Source organism: Harmonia axyridis, chromosome 3 (genome assembly GCF_914767665.1).
Source record: "Harmonia axyridis chromosome 3, icHarAxyr1.1, whole genome shotgun sequence".
NCBI lineage: Eukaryota > Metazoa > Arthropoda > Insecta > Coleoptera > Coccinellidae > Harmonia > Harmonia axyridis.
In genome coordinates this window covers 59,819,933-59,840,702 of record NC_059503.1, presented here as the reverse complement: position 1 = coordinate 59,840,702, position 20,770 = coordinate 59,819,933, and the positions used below count along the sequence as shown (strand labels likewise).

Genomic DNA, 20,770 nt, shown 5'->3' with positions numbered 1-20,770 from the left:
GTTTTAATAAATAATCCATACCTTTATTATGTGTGGAACTATTCACTGGGAAAATGTACCTATAATGAATGTTTTCCTCATTAACACACGTGCAAAATTAGGAAACATTCAAATTCTCAACAATTTTTTTTGTCAATTTTCTCATGAACCCTATAGCCGATTTTACCAATTTCCTCATTTACCTACTTTCTGTTTTGCTTATTATAAACAGCAGTGAACAAAAATACATATCTTGTGGAGGATATGAATATTTATATTGTGTTTCACTTCATCCTCATGAAACAGTATTAAGAATCATTTTTTAATTTAAAGTCACAAACAGGTTGTAATTAACTTCTCTGAAGTGAATTGTACATTTTAGAAATTGTATTATTTTTGAAATTTTGAAATGTATATTAATTACGCACAGGTAAATATTTCGCGAAATAAATACCTCTGTAATTATTTATGTTTATTTTGAATAAACATTATTATTATTATTCATAACACCTTGTGGTGACTGGTGAGAATGCTTACGAACACTCAGATGTCTCATCTTTTCTGAACAGTTTTTTTCATTTATTGCGATATCTCAATTTTAAAAGAAATAACATAACTTCTAATGGTAACGTTGTTGGACGAGAAATTCATGTTAAGAATCCCCAGATTTTGAAGTTAAATTCAATTATTCTCTCCGCATGTGTCGTCGCGATTAGATCGCATTTCATTGCTCCGATAACTAGTTTTCCGCATTCGAATAATAATCGATAGAAATCTTCAAAAATGGGTTTAACTAGAGGAAATATAGAAGAATTGAAAGGAATCGTTAAAGAGACAGTAGTGGCCGTATTGGATTGCTATTTAGATACCATTACTGAGAAAATAATGCTCAAGATTAAAGACAGAATGGAGGAGGAGTTTGAACAGCTGAAGTTTCGATTGCAAAAAGATGAGTTTCCTTCTACTGATCGAAATTTGGAAGAACTAAAATCAAGGCTTCACAAGACCGAGTCTAATTTGGAACATTTACAACAAGAAAATAAAAGAAACAATGTTATTGTTTTTGGAATTCCGGAATGTGATAATTCGGATCTGAAGAAAAAACTTATAGCCATGTGTCAAGATAAAATGGTAAACATTGATGCACGATTTATAAAATCCTGCTACCGTTTAGGAAAAGGAGTTAAAAACAAAATACGTCCGATTATTGTCAAATTTTTAGATGAATCTTATCGTAATGAATTTTACTCATCAAGAAAACTTTTTGTGGGATCAAAGGTATTTGTGAAAGAAGATCTAATCAGAAAAAGAATCGATATATTCAAGTATGCCATAGCGAAATTTCCCAAGAATGTGTGGACTGTTGATGGTATAATTAAGGTTAGAACTGAAAAAGGTGTAATTTCAGTTAATGATAAACAGGACGTAGATTCCTCAGTTTAAATGAGTTGATAATGATTGTATTGAATTGTATTATTATGTTGTATGATGTAGGTGATTTCTATATAGGTTTAGTTCTTATACGCTTATCGGGGTAGTTTCACTGTATATACTGCCTACAATTGTTGTAGAGTTTGATCGTGGAATTTTTTTTTTTTTTTACTATATTTTTACTATTCTTTTGCTATTGTAGTTGTATAATGGATTGCTTCGGATCAGAATTGGATGACACAGAGAACAAATATTTTGGTGTTGATGATGCTAGAAAGGAGATTGAATTCGATATGTCTATCGAAAATGAATATGGTAAATTTTAATATACGTAGTATACCAAAAAATTGTAATGATTTGATGTTATACTTAAAGGCCTTGGAGTTTGATAAAAAAAATGTTATAACCTCCTCTCCCAAGAACTTAAATCAAAAACCAATGTAAGAAGTAAAATTTTCAGATATCGTCTCCGAATTTATGTATGTTAATTCTGATGGGTTCGAAGCCATCCTATCGACATAATTTTTTGTTATCTGTTGTTTTTTTTTATATTTCTTAGGCTTGTTATGCCTTCCAATTGGTAATCTACATTTTTGTTGTTTCTCTTTCAATAAATGTATTGATTTTTTGTATAACTGGGGAGAATGTTCATCAGTTGTAGAAGCAGATAATGACAGCATACAAGCTTGCTTAGGCTGTATATTTCTGCAAGTGAAGTTTTTGTTTGATGTATATTTATACTTATTGATGAATAAATTGAATTGAATTGAATTGAATTGATCACTGAACCAAAAGTGTACATAAATTCCACGAAAAAGTTAATTGTAGGGTAGTTGTTAAATTCAGTTTAATTTTTCAACTAATTAACACTAACATTAATAAAATGAAAAGTCATTCATCAAATTGATGAAATGTTTCCATTAAATTAAGGAAAATTTTGGAAGACAACTAAGAATTCTAAATATAAAATAGTGAATAAAATCATATAATGCGCCTTAACTTGGTTTTAACAACGCTGAATACTTTCCAAGAAATGAAAAATAATAAAAAAATACACGAATGTATTACCGACTCTTTGTTTCTGTTAAAATCTGAAATAATATTCGTTTCAAAAGCAATTTATCGTATGCTTTTTTGAATTTGATATTTCTAAACCTCTACTTGATTTTTTCAAATGGGTAATATGGATTGTAATACATCAAATGAAAGGTAATTTGATTATCTATTCAGCGATGTGGCAAAAAAAAAAGAATTGGTTGTGCCGTTTTTCATAAAAAATCAGAAAATAATTTACAATTTGTGATTGAAGAGTAACTGCATTCAGACCATTGTTCTCTTACTAATTATTCTCAAGGAAAATCCTCGAATCCATGGATTTTTATTTTCAAATGCAGGTCTCCTTATGCTTTTTTGAATTTTCGATCCACATCCCTCTACCTACTGTTTTTTTCAAATAGAAATATATGGATTGTGATATTTCAAATTAAAGGACATTCGATTGCACATTGAGCGGTGTAACTGAAAAAAGAATTTGTTGAGCTATTTTTTATTACAAAATTAACTATTTGTGATTGGTGTCAGGTTCTTATTCTTGAAATAATAAATATTGAGAAATATCCTCCTACCTAATGTTAATTCTGTAATAAAAATAGCTTCACAAATTCTTTTTTCAGTCAAACCGCTCAATGTGCAATCGAATGTTCTTTCATTTGATATATCACAATCTATATATTCCTATTTAAAAAAAGGAGGACTGTGAAGCCTAAATTTAAAACAGCAAAAGCCACTTTATGGATATTAGTGGAATACATTTTTTTAGGTTGATTAAGTTTTTCCGAATAGTTCCTTCAATAATCTCTTATCGGAAATTAAATTTTTACTGATATCTTGTTTGTTTACAAGTTATAAGGACATGAATAATATGTCATGGATAAATTAACTCCTCATTGTGAATTCCTGCCTTGGGCTTCCCAAATCGCATTACTCTGGCTTCGATGATCACGTGGACATAATGGGTGTCATGTTTGTTCTATCAACCAGAATCAACAGCGAATATGTTTGAAAGTTAAATATACTAACTGACAAAGAAACTGCAACACCCAGAAGTAGCTCTTTAAATTTTAAATTTTTTTTGGTATAACATAGATAGTATAGCAAGGAGTAAATGATTGGAATTTAGAGGAAAAAACGAAGGGTTTACAATTTTTTTTTAATAAATTTGTTAATAATGTGGTTGTCCACCGCGATCATCTATACAATCCCTAACAAGTCTCGGCATTGATGCAATAAGATGGTCTATTTCTTCTTGAGTGTTACTATCCCAAGCTACCTGTACTTCATTTATCGAGCCGCCAAAGTCCGTTGGGACTAGGGTAAATTTCCAAGCCTTCTACCCATGATGTCCCAAACATGCTCTATGGGCGAAAGATCGGGGGATCTGGGCGGCCATGGCAAAAGATTCACATGGGTTGCTTCGAAAAACTCTAAACTAACTCTGGCAACATAAGGTCGGGCATTATCTTGCTGAAATATTGGACTCTCGAGCCGGTTAAGGTAAGGGAGAATATATGGCCCCACTATTTCTTGAAGGTAACGCCGCGCTGTCATGCTACCTCGAATAAAGACTAAAGGTGATCTACTTACATGTGCAAGAGCACCCCATACCATAATGCCTACTGTCCGGTGTACATGACACTTAGCATCAAACTGAGGTTCACGTCTTTCTCCTCGACTCGCCTAACCCTGCTTCGGCCATCATATACTCAAGGAGAATCGAGATTCATCAGTAAAGAGGACCTGATTCCACATTCCAATGTTTACATTCTCTGCACCACTGTAATCGTTGCCGGCGATGCTCAACCGTTAGAGGTAATACAAGATGGGGTTGATAATACTGCAGTCCAAAAGACCTCATCCGGCGGTAAACTGTTTGGACAGTTACAGGATGGCCTTGTTTTCCTAACCACTCATCAGCCAAAGATCGAGTTGTCGAAAATCGGTCTCTAATGGCCATAAGTCATAGACATCGATCTTGAACTTCAATTAAGCCCCTTTGACGTCCGGTGACTACTCTTCTTCGATTTTGGGCATTATCAAACCACGCTTGACAACATCTCATAACAGTAGTTTCGGAACGTACCTATACGGTTAGCGATTTCTCGAAATGACAACCCCACCTCCCGTAGACCAATAATTCGTCCTCTTTCTAATTAACTTAGTTGGCGATATATTCCTCGTACACGTGCTCTAGGCATTTTAACAACAACTAAACATCGAGTTTGGATCTCCTCGAACAGCTGGTTTGTTTTAAAATTTGAAAAACTTGCAAAAAACGACTACAATATTCTTCTTCTTCTTCTTCTTTAACAGCCTTTCAGAATCCACTCCTGGACATAGGCCTCCCCTCTTTTCTTCCACTCTTCTCTATCCCTAGCTGTTCTATACCAGTTACGACCCTCAGTCTCTCTAATGTCGTCCATCCATCTTCTGGGGGGTCGTCGGACGCTTCTTTTATGCAGTCTCGGTCTCCACTGCATGATATGTCTTGTCCAACGGGTGTCGTCCTGTCGAGCAACGTGTCCTGCCCAAGCCCACTTCATGGTAGCAACTCGTTTTATTGCATCCTCCACCCGTGTTCGTCGTCTGATCTCTTCGTTCCTTATACGATCTTGGAGGTTGCGAGGTTGGAGTTACCTAGCGAAGACTAAAATCCTCACAACAGAAGAGAGGAACATCCAGATAGGTATGGAAGCGATAGAAAGGGTTCAGGATTATATCTACCTGGGTCATCAAATAAAACTGGGAATAGAAAACCAGCAAGCCGAAATTCAAAGAAGAGTCCGTATGACTTGGGCCGCTGCTGGAAAACTCAGCCACACCCTCAGAAATCCTGATATACCTATCAACCTCAAATCAAAAGTTTTCAACACCTGTATCCTTCCGATCCTCACATATGGGCTAGAGACGACTACTCTGACTTGCAGAAGCGCTAACAAGCTCAGAACAACACAAAGGGCCATTGAAAGACTACAATATTCAAGTAACAAAAATTGTTAACATGAAAACACCTACACGATCTTTTTCTCCAAATTCAATCATTTACTTCTTGCTATACTATCTATGTTTCAACAAAAAAAAAATTAAATTTGAACAGCTACTTCCGGGTGTTGCAGTTTCTTCGTCAGTTAGTACCTATATATTTTTGTAACATTAATTTTACATGTACTATCAACACAATATTCAATATTGTGAATATTTTCGAGTCAGTCCCGTACAAAATTCGGTGGTATTGTTTGTATAGTTATTGGAAAATGAAGATCCATGGAATTTGGTATAAATATCCATTTTATGATTATTTCGAAAAATTCCCACAGCTTTAACCAAAGTAGTTAAAGACTAGGCAGTGGTCTTATGGAAAAATTGTCACCGTTTATTTTTTATGAATTATTCGTATTTAATAGAATATTACCTCCTGAACAAGAAAGTCTCTGGGCCCAACTCAATCCTATGACTAGTTTTCGAGATACAGGGTGTCGATGTTGGAAAATGTTGATTCTTTACAGTAATATTTCTCTTAGGAAACCATCATGAATGAAACACTTTTTCGCGACAAATATTGCTTACACATAAAGTAATAATTTCAGACTGACTTTTGATAAAAATTATTGTTAGATACGGGGTTAGTCAAACATTATTCAAAATATAATTCGTTCAGTTCATAATTCAATTTGTTATTAAAAAAGTCTTCCTGGGAATTTTCGCATTTTTGTGATTACTCTTAGTTCGAGTACACTATTATAATGTCAAAAAATATTTGTAATAACGATCGCCTCTCTCAATATATTACCCTGTGTATCTCAAAAACTGGTCTTAGCAAAGCCAATACTGTTTGACATTATTATAATGTACTCGAACTAAGAGTGATGACAAAAAATTGGAAATTTCCAAGGAAGACTATTTCAATTACAGGGTGAATTTTGAACTAAGCGAATTTCATTTTGAATAATATTCGACTCACCCCGTATTTAATAATAATTTTTATTAAAAACCAGTCTAAAATGATAACCCTATGGATAAGCAATATTTGTCGCGCAAAAGTGTTTCATTTAAGATGTTTTCCTATAAGAAATATTACTTTGAAGAAATGCCAATTTCCAAATTCGACAACATGTATCCCGAAAACTAGTCATGGGATATAGTAGGTCCCATATACTTTATTGTTCGGGAGTCCATATTTCACAACACACGAAAAATTCAGAAAAATCAACTCATGACAATTTTTCTATCAAGGTTGGTCCTTAATGCGATTTGAACAGACGAAATGGGAAGTATAAAATCTTAAATTTCACCGCAAAATTCTATTTTTCCCGTCTTCGTTAAATAGGAATAACAAAAATTTCAATGATTCAAATAATATTTAAATGCAAAATTCCTCCCATACGCATATTTGCAAGCGCGAACAACAAAATCAAATGAAAATGCAGAAATCTACCAACTAGTAAAATCCGACCTGACGGACCATAAGCACAGATCGATACGACGGCTGGCGTGTTTGGCCGAACGACAGCACCGCCTCTACCGGCGTCACCGTGAATCACGTTACGATCGAGTATTCTCTACCTTTTCACCAGAACCAGTCAAGTCAGTTCAAAAGGAAATTGAGCCGTCCAAGGTGAGACGCAGTGCGCTATGAAAAAACAGTGTTTATTCTAACGAAAAAAACGATAAAAAGTGTCGGATTTGTCGCGAAAGAACATTACAAACATGCTTGTGATAAGTGTAATTAGTGTAATTCTATTTGGAACGACTTTGGCGAGCCTAGAGGAGTACGCAGGTGAGTCTGTCTACCTGCAGGTGTCAATTTTCAAGCCGATCGAAATGTTTTGTGCACTGTCGTTGACATCGATCCGAGATCTTGGTCCTCTACGTCGGATGAGCGTCGTGGGTGCATTTTAGTGTTTTTCGGTATTTTGGTACAGGTGTAGAGACAAAATGGCGTTACGGTAGACACTCGTTCGGCGAGTTCTGGTAGAAATAATAATGCACCTGAACGCATGGTCGGTTCTTACCCTGCTTCTTATTGGGAACCTCTTGATTTATTGTTCTAGACAACCCCTCTTCCTGCATATGAAATAAGCGCCTTGGGGATCGTTGTCTCCCATAAGTTATTCGCTATTTCTTTTGTTATTTCAAAAGCGGTGGTTGTTTTCATTCCGAGTCAAATTTTTTCATCCTGTTACAATATCTGCACATTGTTGACGGATGTGAAATTTTATCAGTATGCAATGAAGGGTGAATCTTTTATTCAAACTTTCTACATATTATTTTTTCGAATTGACTTTATCTACGAGACTATTTTTCTAAGATGAATCAATCAAGAGGTAAAATCATCGCATAATTACTTAATTTCCAAAGAAATTTTTATTCAATACAACAATTTTTCCGTCAGCTACATGTTGACTTATTCAGGCGAGTACCCTCGCGAGTACCTTTATGGTTTGGTTATTGGTACTAAACGAAATAAAGTTGGGTGTAATACTTTTAATAGATATCAAGAAGAATTTCCGTCAAGTAGTTACTAACATAAACTATATGGTCAATAAGTTGAATAAAGGTGAACAGAATGAAATTTCAAATGAACGTATGTTACGTATCTATTAAAATGTATTGATGTCGATGAACACATGTGTATGACGTCTCTATGAAAGTGATACACATACATATGTATATCACATTCATATGAATATGATATACCTATAAATATCATATACATCTTCATGAATTAAATATACTCGGATATATATCACTTTTGGGGATGTCAAATAAATGCAAAATTTGAAGCAGAAGTTTAGGTCAGTGGCGGATCCATTGTACTGTTTAGGCGAGATAATGGATAAAATATGAATTGTATTTCTAAAAGATATACGAAATAATGAAAACAACTAACATAGGTACTTTGGTTTGTAACCAGAATGAGATGAAAATAATTTCTAGTCAACAATATCTGCCCAACATGGAAATAATTGAAAATGTAAATTTCTTTCAATTATCATATTGATAACAAATTAAGCAAACAACATTCTGCATTTACAAAAGCATTTATTCTTGGTTGAAAGCTGATTCGGCTCTGAAACTATGAAAAATTCGATGAGGGAGGGTAATTACCCCTTTACCCCCCTCTGGAACCGCCTCTGATTCAAATCTGAAATTTAGTGGTTTATATTTGACAGAGATCCGCAATTGTGGCTTTAACATGTGTAAATTATGGTACTGTCGACCCAAAATTTATTTTGAAAAGCAACCGAGATTTCGTAGAAAAATTGAAACAATCCTTTGAATGATTGGCAATCAATGAATTTGATTTGTCAACTAAAAAAACCTAAAAATGAAACTTCTATTATTTATTAGTAGATTTTGTGATGGGCGAAACCCGAGGAGAAACCTTTAATGATTAAAATTGTATGAACATATCTTAAAAGTGTACCTACATCAATAAAATAAATTCTCTATGAAACGTCTTCATACAATTTTCAGATGCAATTTTAATGATTTCAGGAATCAAGGCTTCCATACTGCCGAAATGTCTAGAAACGTGCAAATTTTGTCCCGAAATTTATTTCAACGACTGGAGTCTCCAAAGAAGAATGTTCATGGTCAAATTCCATCCGTTTTACCGATCGTACTTGAACACAATAGCTTTGAAAAGAAAGAACTAGCGACTTGAAATTTCGTTTGTTTAGTTTGAGGTGCAAATGCGCCGCTAATGCCCTTTCATGTTTCTCGGAGATTCGTACTCATTACGAAAAATATAGATCCATTACCATTCATATTTAATACTCTCACCTAAAACTACATCAAGTTTCATTATTTTCTGAGAATCATTTGACTTTCATTTATTTTTGTATAATTTATTTAATATCTTCGAATATATTCGTCAGATTTCACAGAAATTTCTGAGTTGAAAACAAAAAAAGTTCAGTTGGGTTCAGTGTTTGGACAAATTAGTTCTTTGATAAAACTAGGTTTACACTCAGGTATCATTTATACAGATGAGCAAAAACTTCTCTGAGTTGTTTCGATCTATCATTTAATTGATATCAAATCAAAACATAAGAGAATTTAGACTCTTTTGTCTCTTTCGACTTTTATATCAAAGATGTGAAGCTTGTTTTCTTTAGGTGTAATTTGAATTTGAAATAAATCTTGAGAAATTTGCTAATAATCTTAAAACAGGTAGAAATTCGTGTAGTTTTTGATTTCATAAGAAATCAAAAGGAGGATCAATGCATAATTCTAACTTCTTACAATCACACTAATGTTGTTTGAGTAATGAATATTGTTCGGCAATTTCTCAAGCAAATTATAGAATATATTGTAATGAAAATTAAACATCAATAGACGGCTGGCGCTTACCTTCTAACTCCATTTATTCAATTAGTCCAGGGGGGAACCTCATAAGAGTTAAACACACAGACATATCCATCCTCTATACATATTCTCTGTCGGTAAATAAGTCACGAAAGTAGGGTCAAAAAGTTTATGAGAGAGTTTTATTTGAGGGAGCCGTTGAAGGTACCGCATAAAATATAGTAGGGCCTTAGTGCTTTAGACGACCTTGAAAATATCTTTATATATATATTTTTTATTATATATTTTACCTTGGTCAGAAAAAAACTATTCTAGGGTAGTCGACTTACAAATTAGAAGAGAAGCTACAAATTAATTCACTGCTTTCTGGGGATTACATATTATATTGACAAAACTGTGATGTTGAAATTCAAAACTCGACAATACCTTGAAAGTATTGAATCGCAATATTATGACCGAAAACCTCAAGAACACAAAATGATTGTTTGAAGCGCAACTGAAGAACGAAACTCCTCAGAATTGTCTTTGTTCATCAATGATGTAGATACCGGGTTTTTCACCATAATTTGACCCCCCCTTCAACTTTGTCACTGAAAGAGGTACAAAAAAATGTTTTCTACAAAAGTTTCACGAAATCGACTAGTGATTTTCAAAATGATTTCACAAAATGAAATAAATACAGAGTGGGCAACATATTGATTGCAACTTTATTTTTTCAAATGGAACACCCTGTATATTTTTCTATATTTGACTAGCTCTTCTTCCCCTGATTTCGAAAATATAACATATGTTTGGCCTATCTCTCTTCTTCTGAGTACCACAGAGTTTCAAATTTTAAGAACCACCTGACAAGCTAAGTAATCAGTTTTCAAGTGGAAGGCTGCGATAATACAAAATCCTTTTTTTTTTAGGTATCTAGTGAGCAACGAAATATAACATTCATTTGTCATATTTATATTCATCGAATATCACTACACAGAAGCGGAAAAATTTGAAATAATTATGTGAAGAACAATAAAAATAAGAAAGCTGCAAGGAGAGAATATATGGATTTGCATCCAAATCATCCAATTCCAATTTATAGTGAAAAACGGGTGTCATATCGTTGCTTACTCAAAAAAAGCATTTTTTATTATCGCAGCCTTCCACTTGAAAATTGATAACTTAGCTTGCCAGGTAGTTCTTAAAATTTGAAACTCTGTGGTTCTCACAATAAAAGAGTCAGACCAAACATATGTTATATATTCGAACTCAGGGGAAAAAGAGTTAAATATAGAAAAATATACAGGGTGTTCCATTTAAAAAAATGAAGTTGAAATCAATATGTTGCCCATTCTCTATATATTTCATTTCGTGAAACTTTTGTAGAAAACATTTTTTTGTACCTCTTTTAGTAACAAAGTTAAAGGGGGGTCAAATTATGGTGAAAAACCCGGTACATTTTACAATAAGAGCAGAATTTAATTCAAACTATAAAATTCTAAAATAAATCGATAAACAAAAATCTGAAAAAGAAATTCGCATTTCAACTTTCATATACTCGAATTATCCCCTGTCTGGATATTTTTTTGTAATAAGTGAATGCAGTTGCTCCCGAGATTTAGTAGATATTTCCTGTTGGTTCGAAATTTCGAGAGCTAAAATAAAATAATGGATCCATTGTTTCCAAATGCTTCCGAGAATCCGAGACGCCTCTTAAAATTTATGCTATGCAGTTATGCTATCTAGATTACTATCAAAATGAAATTGAATGAATTTCACAAATCCAGACTCAAGTTCCTCATGCGGTGATTCACTTCCTAGTAATTTCTGACGTTTGACCTTTAAATTACAGACAAGGAATTGTTTATTTACTCTGTTATTACGAACACTTGATGCATGTAATCGGAGATGATAAAATACCTCGTTGGAGTATAAATTTATTATAATCAATTAACAGATACCTAATTATCTAAATTATTTCGACAATTGGTAATTTTACACCTGTAGGTTTTTTTTTTTTAATTTTATTTCTGGTCACCTGTCTCTTACGAGAGTTTCGATAATATTCTAGTCTATTGAGGTGCAGTAACCACACTTTTATGCACATATTCACTATGAGCGTTCCGACAACTACACTGCGCAAAAAAAATTAACGCACATTCTGAAAATCTCAATTTTAATGAAAGTTAACTCTACATTGACTTTATAACTTATTTTTTGTTATCTCGGGAAGGTTTTGAACGAAACAAGACACATTGAATGGAAGAAAATTTCAGGATTTCACCGAATCTTATGTGAAAGAAGAGAAATAAACAATTTTCAAAATACTGGCATGCTGATAAGTGATTTAATACTTGGTAGTTCCACCCCTTGCGTTAATTACAGCTCGGCAACGACGGTTCATACTCAAAATGAGTGATCTTAAAATGTTCTGATCTAATCCTTCCCAGATTTCTCTGAGTTGGATTTCTAAGTGATTAAGAGTAGCTGGATGATTTTCTGAACTTCTCAGCCTTCTATTGAGGTTGTAGCAAACCTGCTCAATCGGATTGAGATCTGGACTTCTTGCTGGCCATTCCATTCGAGAGACTTCAACCTGCATATCTTTCATGTGGACGTCTGTATACAAGGGAACGTCGATCACAATGGTAGAGGCAGAATCTAGACTCATCTGTGAAGAGAACTCTTTCCCAATCAGCCTCTTCCCAATGGATATGCTCTCTCGCAAAACGCAAACGCGCCCTTCGATGGGCTGGGATGAGAGCTGGGCCTCTTGCCGCGACACGAGGCCTTAAATCATATTCTCTGAGGCGATTTCTTATTGTCTGAGTGCTAATTTGCACCCCGTGAGTTTGCTCAGGCTGATTTTGAAGGAGGCGAGCGGTTGCAAACCGTTCTCTCAACGAAGAAACTCTCAAGTAAAGTTCTTGAATGGCAGTTGTTACCCGTGGTCTTCCCTGTCCTGGTCTCCGGACATTCATACCTGTCTCCCTGAATTGCTGCAACATTCTGGACACACTTGTATGGGAAACTCCAAACCTTTCTGCAATTCTTGTGTATGTCCACCCTTCTTTTCGCAAAACTACCGCTTGGGCACATTTCTCTTGGGTCAAATTGCGTGTTTCGCGTTGCATAGCGATCGAGTGTAGAAAATCAAACGAAAGAAAAACTATTGATCACTAGAATTGATCGAGAACAACTGATTTCAGAATGGAGCCAATACATTCAAAATCTGATAATCTCATCGTTTTTTATTCCTGCTGGGAAAAAACATCTGTATTGAAGAAAAACGTTGAAAGTGAATAACATATGCATGCATAATTCTGATAAAAATAATTATCATTGAGAACACCTTCAGTTGTAGAATAAATTTGTAATTTCCATAATGTGCGTTAATTTTTTTGCGCAGTGTACGTCGTCATCTTCAGTAATAGGAAGTGCAGTAATCTTTTTAATGTTCGTTGAAATGTGAGCTCGAAAATTCTTTTATTCTAGTCAAAAGCTATATTCTTCTACTTTAATAATTATAATAAGTTATTTTCGACAGTTTGATTTCATTTTTGGAATTATTTTGAGGAACCTGTAGGTATCTATAAAATATTAAGAAATTAATAAAATTACAACAACAAAAATATAAGTACGAATGAGATGTAGCTTCAGTTTCTTGAACTGTGAACGTTTAACCGTACTTTATGATGAACATCTGGTTTCTGGAATATTCGTCAGCCGTGAAACGACGGTCTCTTGAGATGAAGATGAATATCTTTGAAAGAGGAAATTTCAGAAATACGTGCTGCGTTCGTTGTGCATGGTAACGATGTATTGAAGATATCAGGTAAAAAATGTAGAGCACTAATTGTGGAGGAGAATTCTTTTAAGTCTTGTGTAAAAGGCCTTGCGTGAATAAAAACGAAAAAAACTGCTTTCACCATTTACCGCCTGGAGTGAATGAGGAGGGTTACCGTCCACAAAGTACGGAACCCTCAATGAAATTTAAGCCTCAATTCAATCTAAAAGAAAAAACTCGGCTATTACAATGAACTTTGGGCACATCGTCAGACAAAATGATAGGAACGGAATAAAAGTTGTTCAGAAATGAACTTTGTGAGCGAAAATTCTCAAATCTGAGACCAAAAATTTTTTTATATCAAAAAGTTCTCACGATTATTTCTGTACATTCGGAAGACTTGAAGCAATAAGTAAAGGGTGTTTTTTTTAGAGCTATAGAACTTTAAATTGCAATAAAGCAACGATGGATTATCCGATTGTCATGAATTTCATTTATCCGCAAGATAATCTTGTGGCATTACATTTAAATATGATTTCTGGCATACGACCGCCACGGCTGGCTCGGATGTAGTCCAATCTGGACGTCCAATTTGCGATGAGTTTTTCCAACATTTGAGGCCGTATATCGGCAATAACACGGCGAATGTTTTCTTCCAAATGGTCAAGGGTTTGTGGCTTATCCGCATAGACCAATGACTTTACATAGCCCCACAGAAAGTAGTCCAGCGGTGTTAAATCACAAGATCTTGGATGCCAATTCACAGGTCCAAAACGTGAAATTAGGCGGTCACCAAACGTGTCTTTCAATAAATCGATTGTGGCACGAGCTGTGTGACATGTTGCGCCGTCTTGTTGAAACCACAGCTCCTGGACATCATGGTTGTTCAATTCAGGAATGAAAGAGTTAGAAATCATGGCTCTATACCGATCACCATTGACTGTAACGTTCTGGCCATCATCGTTTTTGAAGAAGTACGGACCAATGATTCCACCAGCCCATAAAGCGCACCAAACAGTCAGTTTTTCTTACACTTGAGGATTAGCTTCACTCCAAATGCGGCAGTTTTGTTTGTTGACGTAGCCATCCAACCAGAAGTGCGCTTCATCGCTAAACAAAATTCGCTTATGAAAATCGGGAACAACGGCAATCTCATTTTGGGCCCATTCGACGAATCTAGGTACGCCTTACTTGATGATCGTTTGGTTTCGATTCTTGCACGCGTTGGACTTTGTACGCACGCAAACCAAGATCCTTCTGTAAAATCTTCCATAAAGTGGATGGACACAGATCCAATTCCTGTGCTCGATGGCGGATAGACTCATTCGGGTCTTCCTCAATGCTACGCTCTACAGCAGCAATAGCTTCTTCTGTACGCACCGTACGGCGTCTCTGGGGATGCGAGTTATCAATAAGAGTAAACGATAAACGTGGTGCGAAAACGTTCCATGGTTAATCGAATTAACTGCTCTGATGGACGATTTTGTCAACGATAAAATAGACGTAGTGCGCGATACGTATTCCGCACAGAACCATTATTCTCGAAATAAAATTGCACTATTTGCAAGCGTTGTTCAGGCGTGGGTCTATTCATGATGAATTGCCAAACCAAACTGAGAATAAATCACTTGACTGTTGTTAAATCGGACGCCATCTTGAACAGTAATGCCAACTTAAAGTTATATACCTCGAAAAAAAGACCCGTTATTAAAAAATTCTCACGATTATTCCTGTACCTTCGGAAGACTTCGGAACAATAAGTATATAGGTAAATTTACATTTTCAGCCGAATTTCGATCATTATTCTCTCTCATGAACACCCCTACCTGTAGATTCCCAAAAAAAATGCAGATATGCATCAGTGGCATAGCCACCACAATGTGGAGCCATGCAGCGTAGCCCTCGCGCTTAGGGGCCTCTTGCACCCTAACCTGCAAACTTATGAAAATTTGTAATATTTCCGATCCTCTCGAACAAAAACGAATAGGAAAATTTCCGGGGATATCACTGCAATACTTTGTGGCTCAACATTTAGACATCATAAATAATAAATAGTCGCATGTTTTCTACAGGCTGCGGCACAAAAATTATTCCGATTTGAGAGGGAGTGAGCAGTTGGTGGTCACAGTATAGAGAGGAGGAGGACTATCCTTGAATAGCTGTATAAGATCCCTTTCCAGATTTCAGTCAGTATTCAGCATTTCATCACATGCCATGGCTTGATCAGGCCAACATCGTTGTCGTAGCCAGTTTGTTGAAAATGGCGGATTTGTAATAAATACTTACTCAACTTGACAGAATCCAGTGCCCTATAATATAACCATTTATTCATGGGTGTTGAATTTTTGACAGATAGATACTGCATTGAAAAAAGTCCACAATGGACAGTATTTAGACATCTCGTACATTTATTTGCCACCCCAGCTTAATGTTATTGGCAAAATTCGAATTCAAAACCAATCGCAATTCGAGTGCGAAATATGAATATCGATAGTACCAGGTCGACGGTTAGAGAAATTGAAGCCTGAGTTCCACAAGGATCGGTGATAGGACCGCTGTTGTTCAACTTATACATGGCGGACATACCGCAAATGAATAGATGCAAAGATAGCACAGTTTGCAGATGACACTATTTACTACCACAGTAAAATGCGGAAATCGATTATTAGGCAGTTACAGATAGATCAAGAAATGAACACTCAAAGTGAATACAATGAACATAGTTGCAATCTACTTCGGAGGAACAACAGTAAAAAAAGAGAAAGCAGGAAACGTCAAAATAGAAAATCAGACGGAAAAAGGAAGCAAAATATCTGGGAGTGATTCTAGATGGAAAAATGAACTTTAACAAACATATAGAGGAAAACAGAAGAAAGGCAATTGCACTGAAGACTCTATCGGCTGCTCAACCCAAAAAGTAAACTTTCCTTAGAAAATAAGCTGAAGATAATAAATATAGTGCTATTACCAAGCATTACGTATGCAGGAGTAACCTGGTATAAAACGAAAGACGATAAGAAGGATCAGTTACAACGTAGGTACACTAAACAGTAATCAAAACGGACAGAATTGTTACTATTGAGGAAATAATAAACAAACAAAGAAGACAATAGAGACGCTAAAAGCTCACGGGAATATAAAATTAAGACAGATAATACATATTCCAACAAGAGAAAATTGGAGAAATTATAGTAGAGGCGCAAGGAATAAAATTCCAGTCTTTATACAAGAAGAAGACCTGTGTGAGTGCGAAATGTGTATTCTTCTTCTTAGTGTGTTGTATTCTTTCAAAGGTTGACGATCATCATGATTATCTTCATTTTATTGAGTTAAACCATTCTCTTATATTCCGGAGCCATGATATGCTTCTACGACCTATGCTTCTTTTGTTCGTTATTTTTCCCTGTATTATTTATTACTACAACTGCTGGATTCTCTCCTCTCATGACATGTACCTTGAACTTTGTTGATTTTATTTCTTCATTGAATTCCGCCGTTTTCTCCAATTCTTCCCTAGATATGCCATTTAAGTAGACAATACCAACTCACCTCGGAACGAACTTTCAATAATAAGAAATATATCTGTTGAGTTTCGAGATATCTTTGAGTTATGTACGATATATGACAACTTTTGTTGTGCAAAAACTTATCGGCCATCTTATTTTTATTGAAAAGACTATCTACGACATAACTTTCCAATTTTCAGCTCCCTTGTCTCTTTATAGTGCAAGGACGTTAACTCTAGCATTTTCTAAGAAAGTAGCGAAAGTTCCCCTAAATTAATGTCCATTGTAAGTCTCGCTATTTGTCAACTCCATAAAACTTGCAATTTTACTTGTTATTGACGGAATTGTGTCCTGCGCTTTTACCATTTCATGAAAAAAACCGTTGAAGGACACTTAAAGCATGTTTCTAATTTCCAGGTATTTATTGAAATTTTTCGACTTACATACCCACATCTTTTTTCTCACTCGGGGTTATCGTAAATTTGCTATTTTTTAACTTTCGAACATTCTCTACCATTATCTCAGAAAGTTCCTGAGAGCGACAAGCACTGGTGTCTCCCCCATTATCATAAATATCTTCATCAATAAAAATTGTTCTTGCCTGCCTACACATTAATTTATTTATTCACAGTTAAAAACATTCGATTCTTCTCTTAAAAAAGGGAAAAATTTTGGAAATCTGAAATATCCATCTTGTCTTAAATAAACAGCGTTGACTTCAACATGGAATATTCGAACCACAAACTTGTTGGTGACTTCAATATTCGCCTCTTTTCCATGAAATATGCCAGCATTGTTGTTTCCAATATTGAGGTTGAATTCATATTTAGGCACCACTCTTTGAAAAGCTTATATGCTGGTTAGTTACGTTTCTGAGAATTCACCGGTAAAAGGAATTTACATGCAGAATTTGCTGCTTCTTGAATTCCATCTTCTTTGAAATTCATTTTAGAGAAAGACATGTAGTTTTGACAAAGACTTTGTTTCACAAATGAAAACGTTAGTAACCCATGGCAAACCGATATTGAATTTTATATTTTCGTACAAAACCCTCTTATATTCCTCGGCCTATAAATTCGTTGTGATTCATTCAACTCATTGTGGAAACCATAACATTTGTTACATTTTTCTGAGATTCTTCTTTTTTGTTTTCAAATTTAATTATAATATATGCATCGTCAACTTCTGGTGAAAAGGAAGAATGGATGATTTTGTTTGGATGAAGAAGAAGCCCTTCGAAATAAATATTTCAGCTTATTTTGTGAACAAATACAGAAAACAATCACTACATACACCTATACGGAGAGAGTTTTTGCTGAGGTTTTCATCTGTGCTCTTGTATCATACGTTGAAATGTATGATGTTCATATTTCCTATGCTTATACTTAGATTCATCGACACATGCATCATTGTTTGAAATTAACATTCCTATTAACATTCCTATTAACATTCCTATTAACATTCCTATACATTGTATGATGTCTTAAAGGAGGAATAAATTATTTCCCCGAATTTTGCCTGTACGCGTAGGATTTCTCCTCGCCGTCGGCTTCTCACTCCTCGCTAAACAGAAAAAAGACAAGGCAATTGCACGGCAGATTGTACCCATTGCCCAACCCTAGAAGTAAACTTTCTTTGGAAAACAAGCTGAAGATAATAAAAATAGTGCTAATACCAAGCATTACGTATGCAGGAGTTACCTGGTACAATACTAAGGACAATAATAATAATCAGTTGCAAAGTACGCTAAATTCAGTAATAAACAAGAAAGAAGACAATAGAGACGCTGAAAGAGCACGAGAATAAGGAATTAAGAAAGATAATACATATCAAAATAAGAAAGACCGATAAGAGGAAATACCTCTTTCAAAGAACTAAATAGAAGAAAAAAGTGACATAAAGTAGGGAGGAAAGCCTTCTGATCAGACAAACAGCAGAAAATAGGAGAAATGAAATTAGAGGCGAAGGGAATGTACATTCCGGACCTTAAACAAAAAGATCTGAGTCAAAGTGTAAATAAAAATTCTCAGAAAACTACTTTTTGGGTGTCGTTATAGATTGTCAGAAATGAGTTAGTAGCCTGTATGGGGGATCAAGGGTCCCTAATAACGAAACAGATGAAATCGTTACCGAATTGGCTTCACGTTGTTTTTAGACCATCAGAATCTCACACAATAAAGTCAGGAGATACGGTTAAGCCCCTCCCCTCTTTTTCTCGGGGATGAAGAGGAAAGTAGAGGAACCGAGAGCAAGATCGTTATTTCTGCAGCCCTTCCAACGCGTCCAAAAGGCGCACCTCCTCGCTTTGTTAAAAGGTGAAGTAACAAGGTGTTGCAGGGTTAATGTAAGAGACCTTACTAGACAGGTACACGAAGGGAATAGATGTTTCTCTAATTCTGTGGTTATTCCGTTCATTCTTCCACATCTTGTAGAACAAAATCGTGCGAGAATATATCAGAAACGCACAGTTTTCATGGTTATATTTTATTATTCTATGTTGGAACTCCGAACTTTCCGCTACGGCTTTATCTGTCAATTCATCAATTTGCCTTAAAGAAATCAGTTCTGCCAACCAATATTTTCCAATGCGAAAATCACTAAATGATATTTATGGAAATATTTCATTAATTTCAATAAAAATGCAATGAATTAGAGAAAATAATGTATAATACTCGTACAGAAGGCTCATTCTACCACTCGTTCATTCCAAAACTCGCCACTTCGTGGCTCGTTTTTGAATTTTGAACTCGTGGAAGAATATCAATGCCTTCTGCACTTGTATTATAAATAACTATTCTGAGGCAGAATCGCTTATGCGTCTCTAAGGCATGGCTCTTTGGGTCTCCTGTTTCAGTTTATTATTTCCAATTATAAACGTTTGGTTTCGTTAAAGGAAAAATGGCCCACGTCTAAAATTTTCCCGAATTACTTTTGGGTTTTGTAGAATCTGAAAATCGAATTGCATTACTTTGAACAAAAATGCTAAAATAAAGGATTTTTCAATGAGAGTCTTCATTTTGAATAACCCGCTATCTGGACAGTTGTCACTTTTAAATCTGTCTTCTTTTGCTGCTGTACGTTAACGAAAACCCTGGTTTTCCTATTTCTCGTATCTAACGGGTGTTTTTTTTCGAGGTATATAACTTTAAGATGGCATTACTGTTCAAGACGGCAACCGATTTAACAGTTGTCAAGTGATTTATTCTCAGTTTGGTTTGGCAATTCATCACGAATAGACTCACGCCTGAACAACGCTTGCAAATAGTGCAATTTTATTTCGAAAATAATGGTTCTGTGCGGAATACGTATCGCGCACTACGTCCATTTTATTTTGTTTGTTTTGAATGGCTACGTCAACAAACAAAACTGCCGCATTTGGAGTGAAGGTTATCCTCAAGTGTATGTCGAAACACCGTTACATTGAGAAAAAATTAACTGTTTGGTGCGATTTATGGGCTGGTGGAATCATTGGTCCGTACTTCTTCAAAAACGATGATGGCCAGAACGTTACAGCCAATGGTGATCGGTATAGAGCTATGATTACTAACTTTTTCATTCCTGAATTGAACAACCATGATGTCCAGGAGCTGTGGTTCCCACAAGACGGGGCGCAACATATCACACAGCTCGTGCCACAATCGATTTATTGAAAGACACGTTTGGTGACCGCCTAATTTCACATTTTGGACCTGTGAATTGGCCTCTAAGATCTTGTGAT

The 20,770-nt window shown here is 35.3% G+C and overlaps 1 protein-coding gene across 2 annotated transcripts in view; it reads left to right on the top strand.

Annotated features, from left to right (window-relative positions):
* Positions 1–7,034: 7,034 nt before the first annotated feature.
* LOC123675582 (calsyntenin-1) overlaps positions 7,035–20,770 on the top strand; it is a 217,516-nt gene continuing 203,780 nt past the window's right edge. The window contains exon 1 of one of the 2 annotated variants that reach the window (XM_045610960.1): positions 7,035–7,243. In XM_045610960.1, the coding sequence (XP_045466916.1) occupies positions 7,174–7,243 (70 nt within the window). In that variant the 5' untranslated portion in view covers positions 7,035–7,173. The remainder of the gene's footprint in view (positions 7,244–20,770) is intronic. The other variant, XM_045610959.1, reaches the window with a different exon arrangement.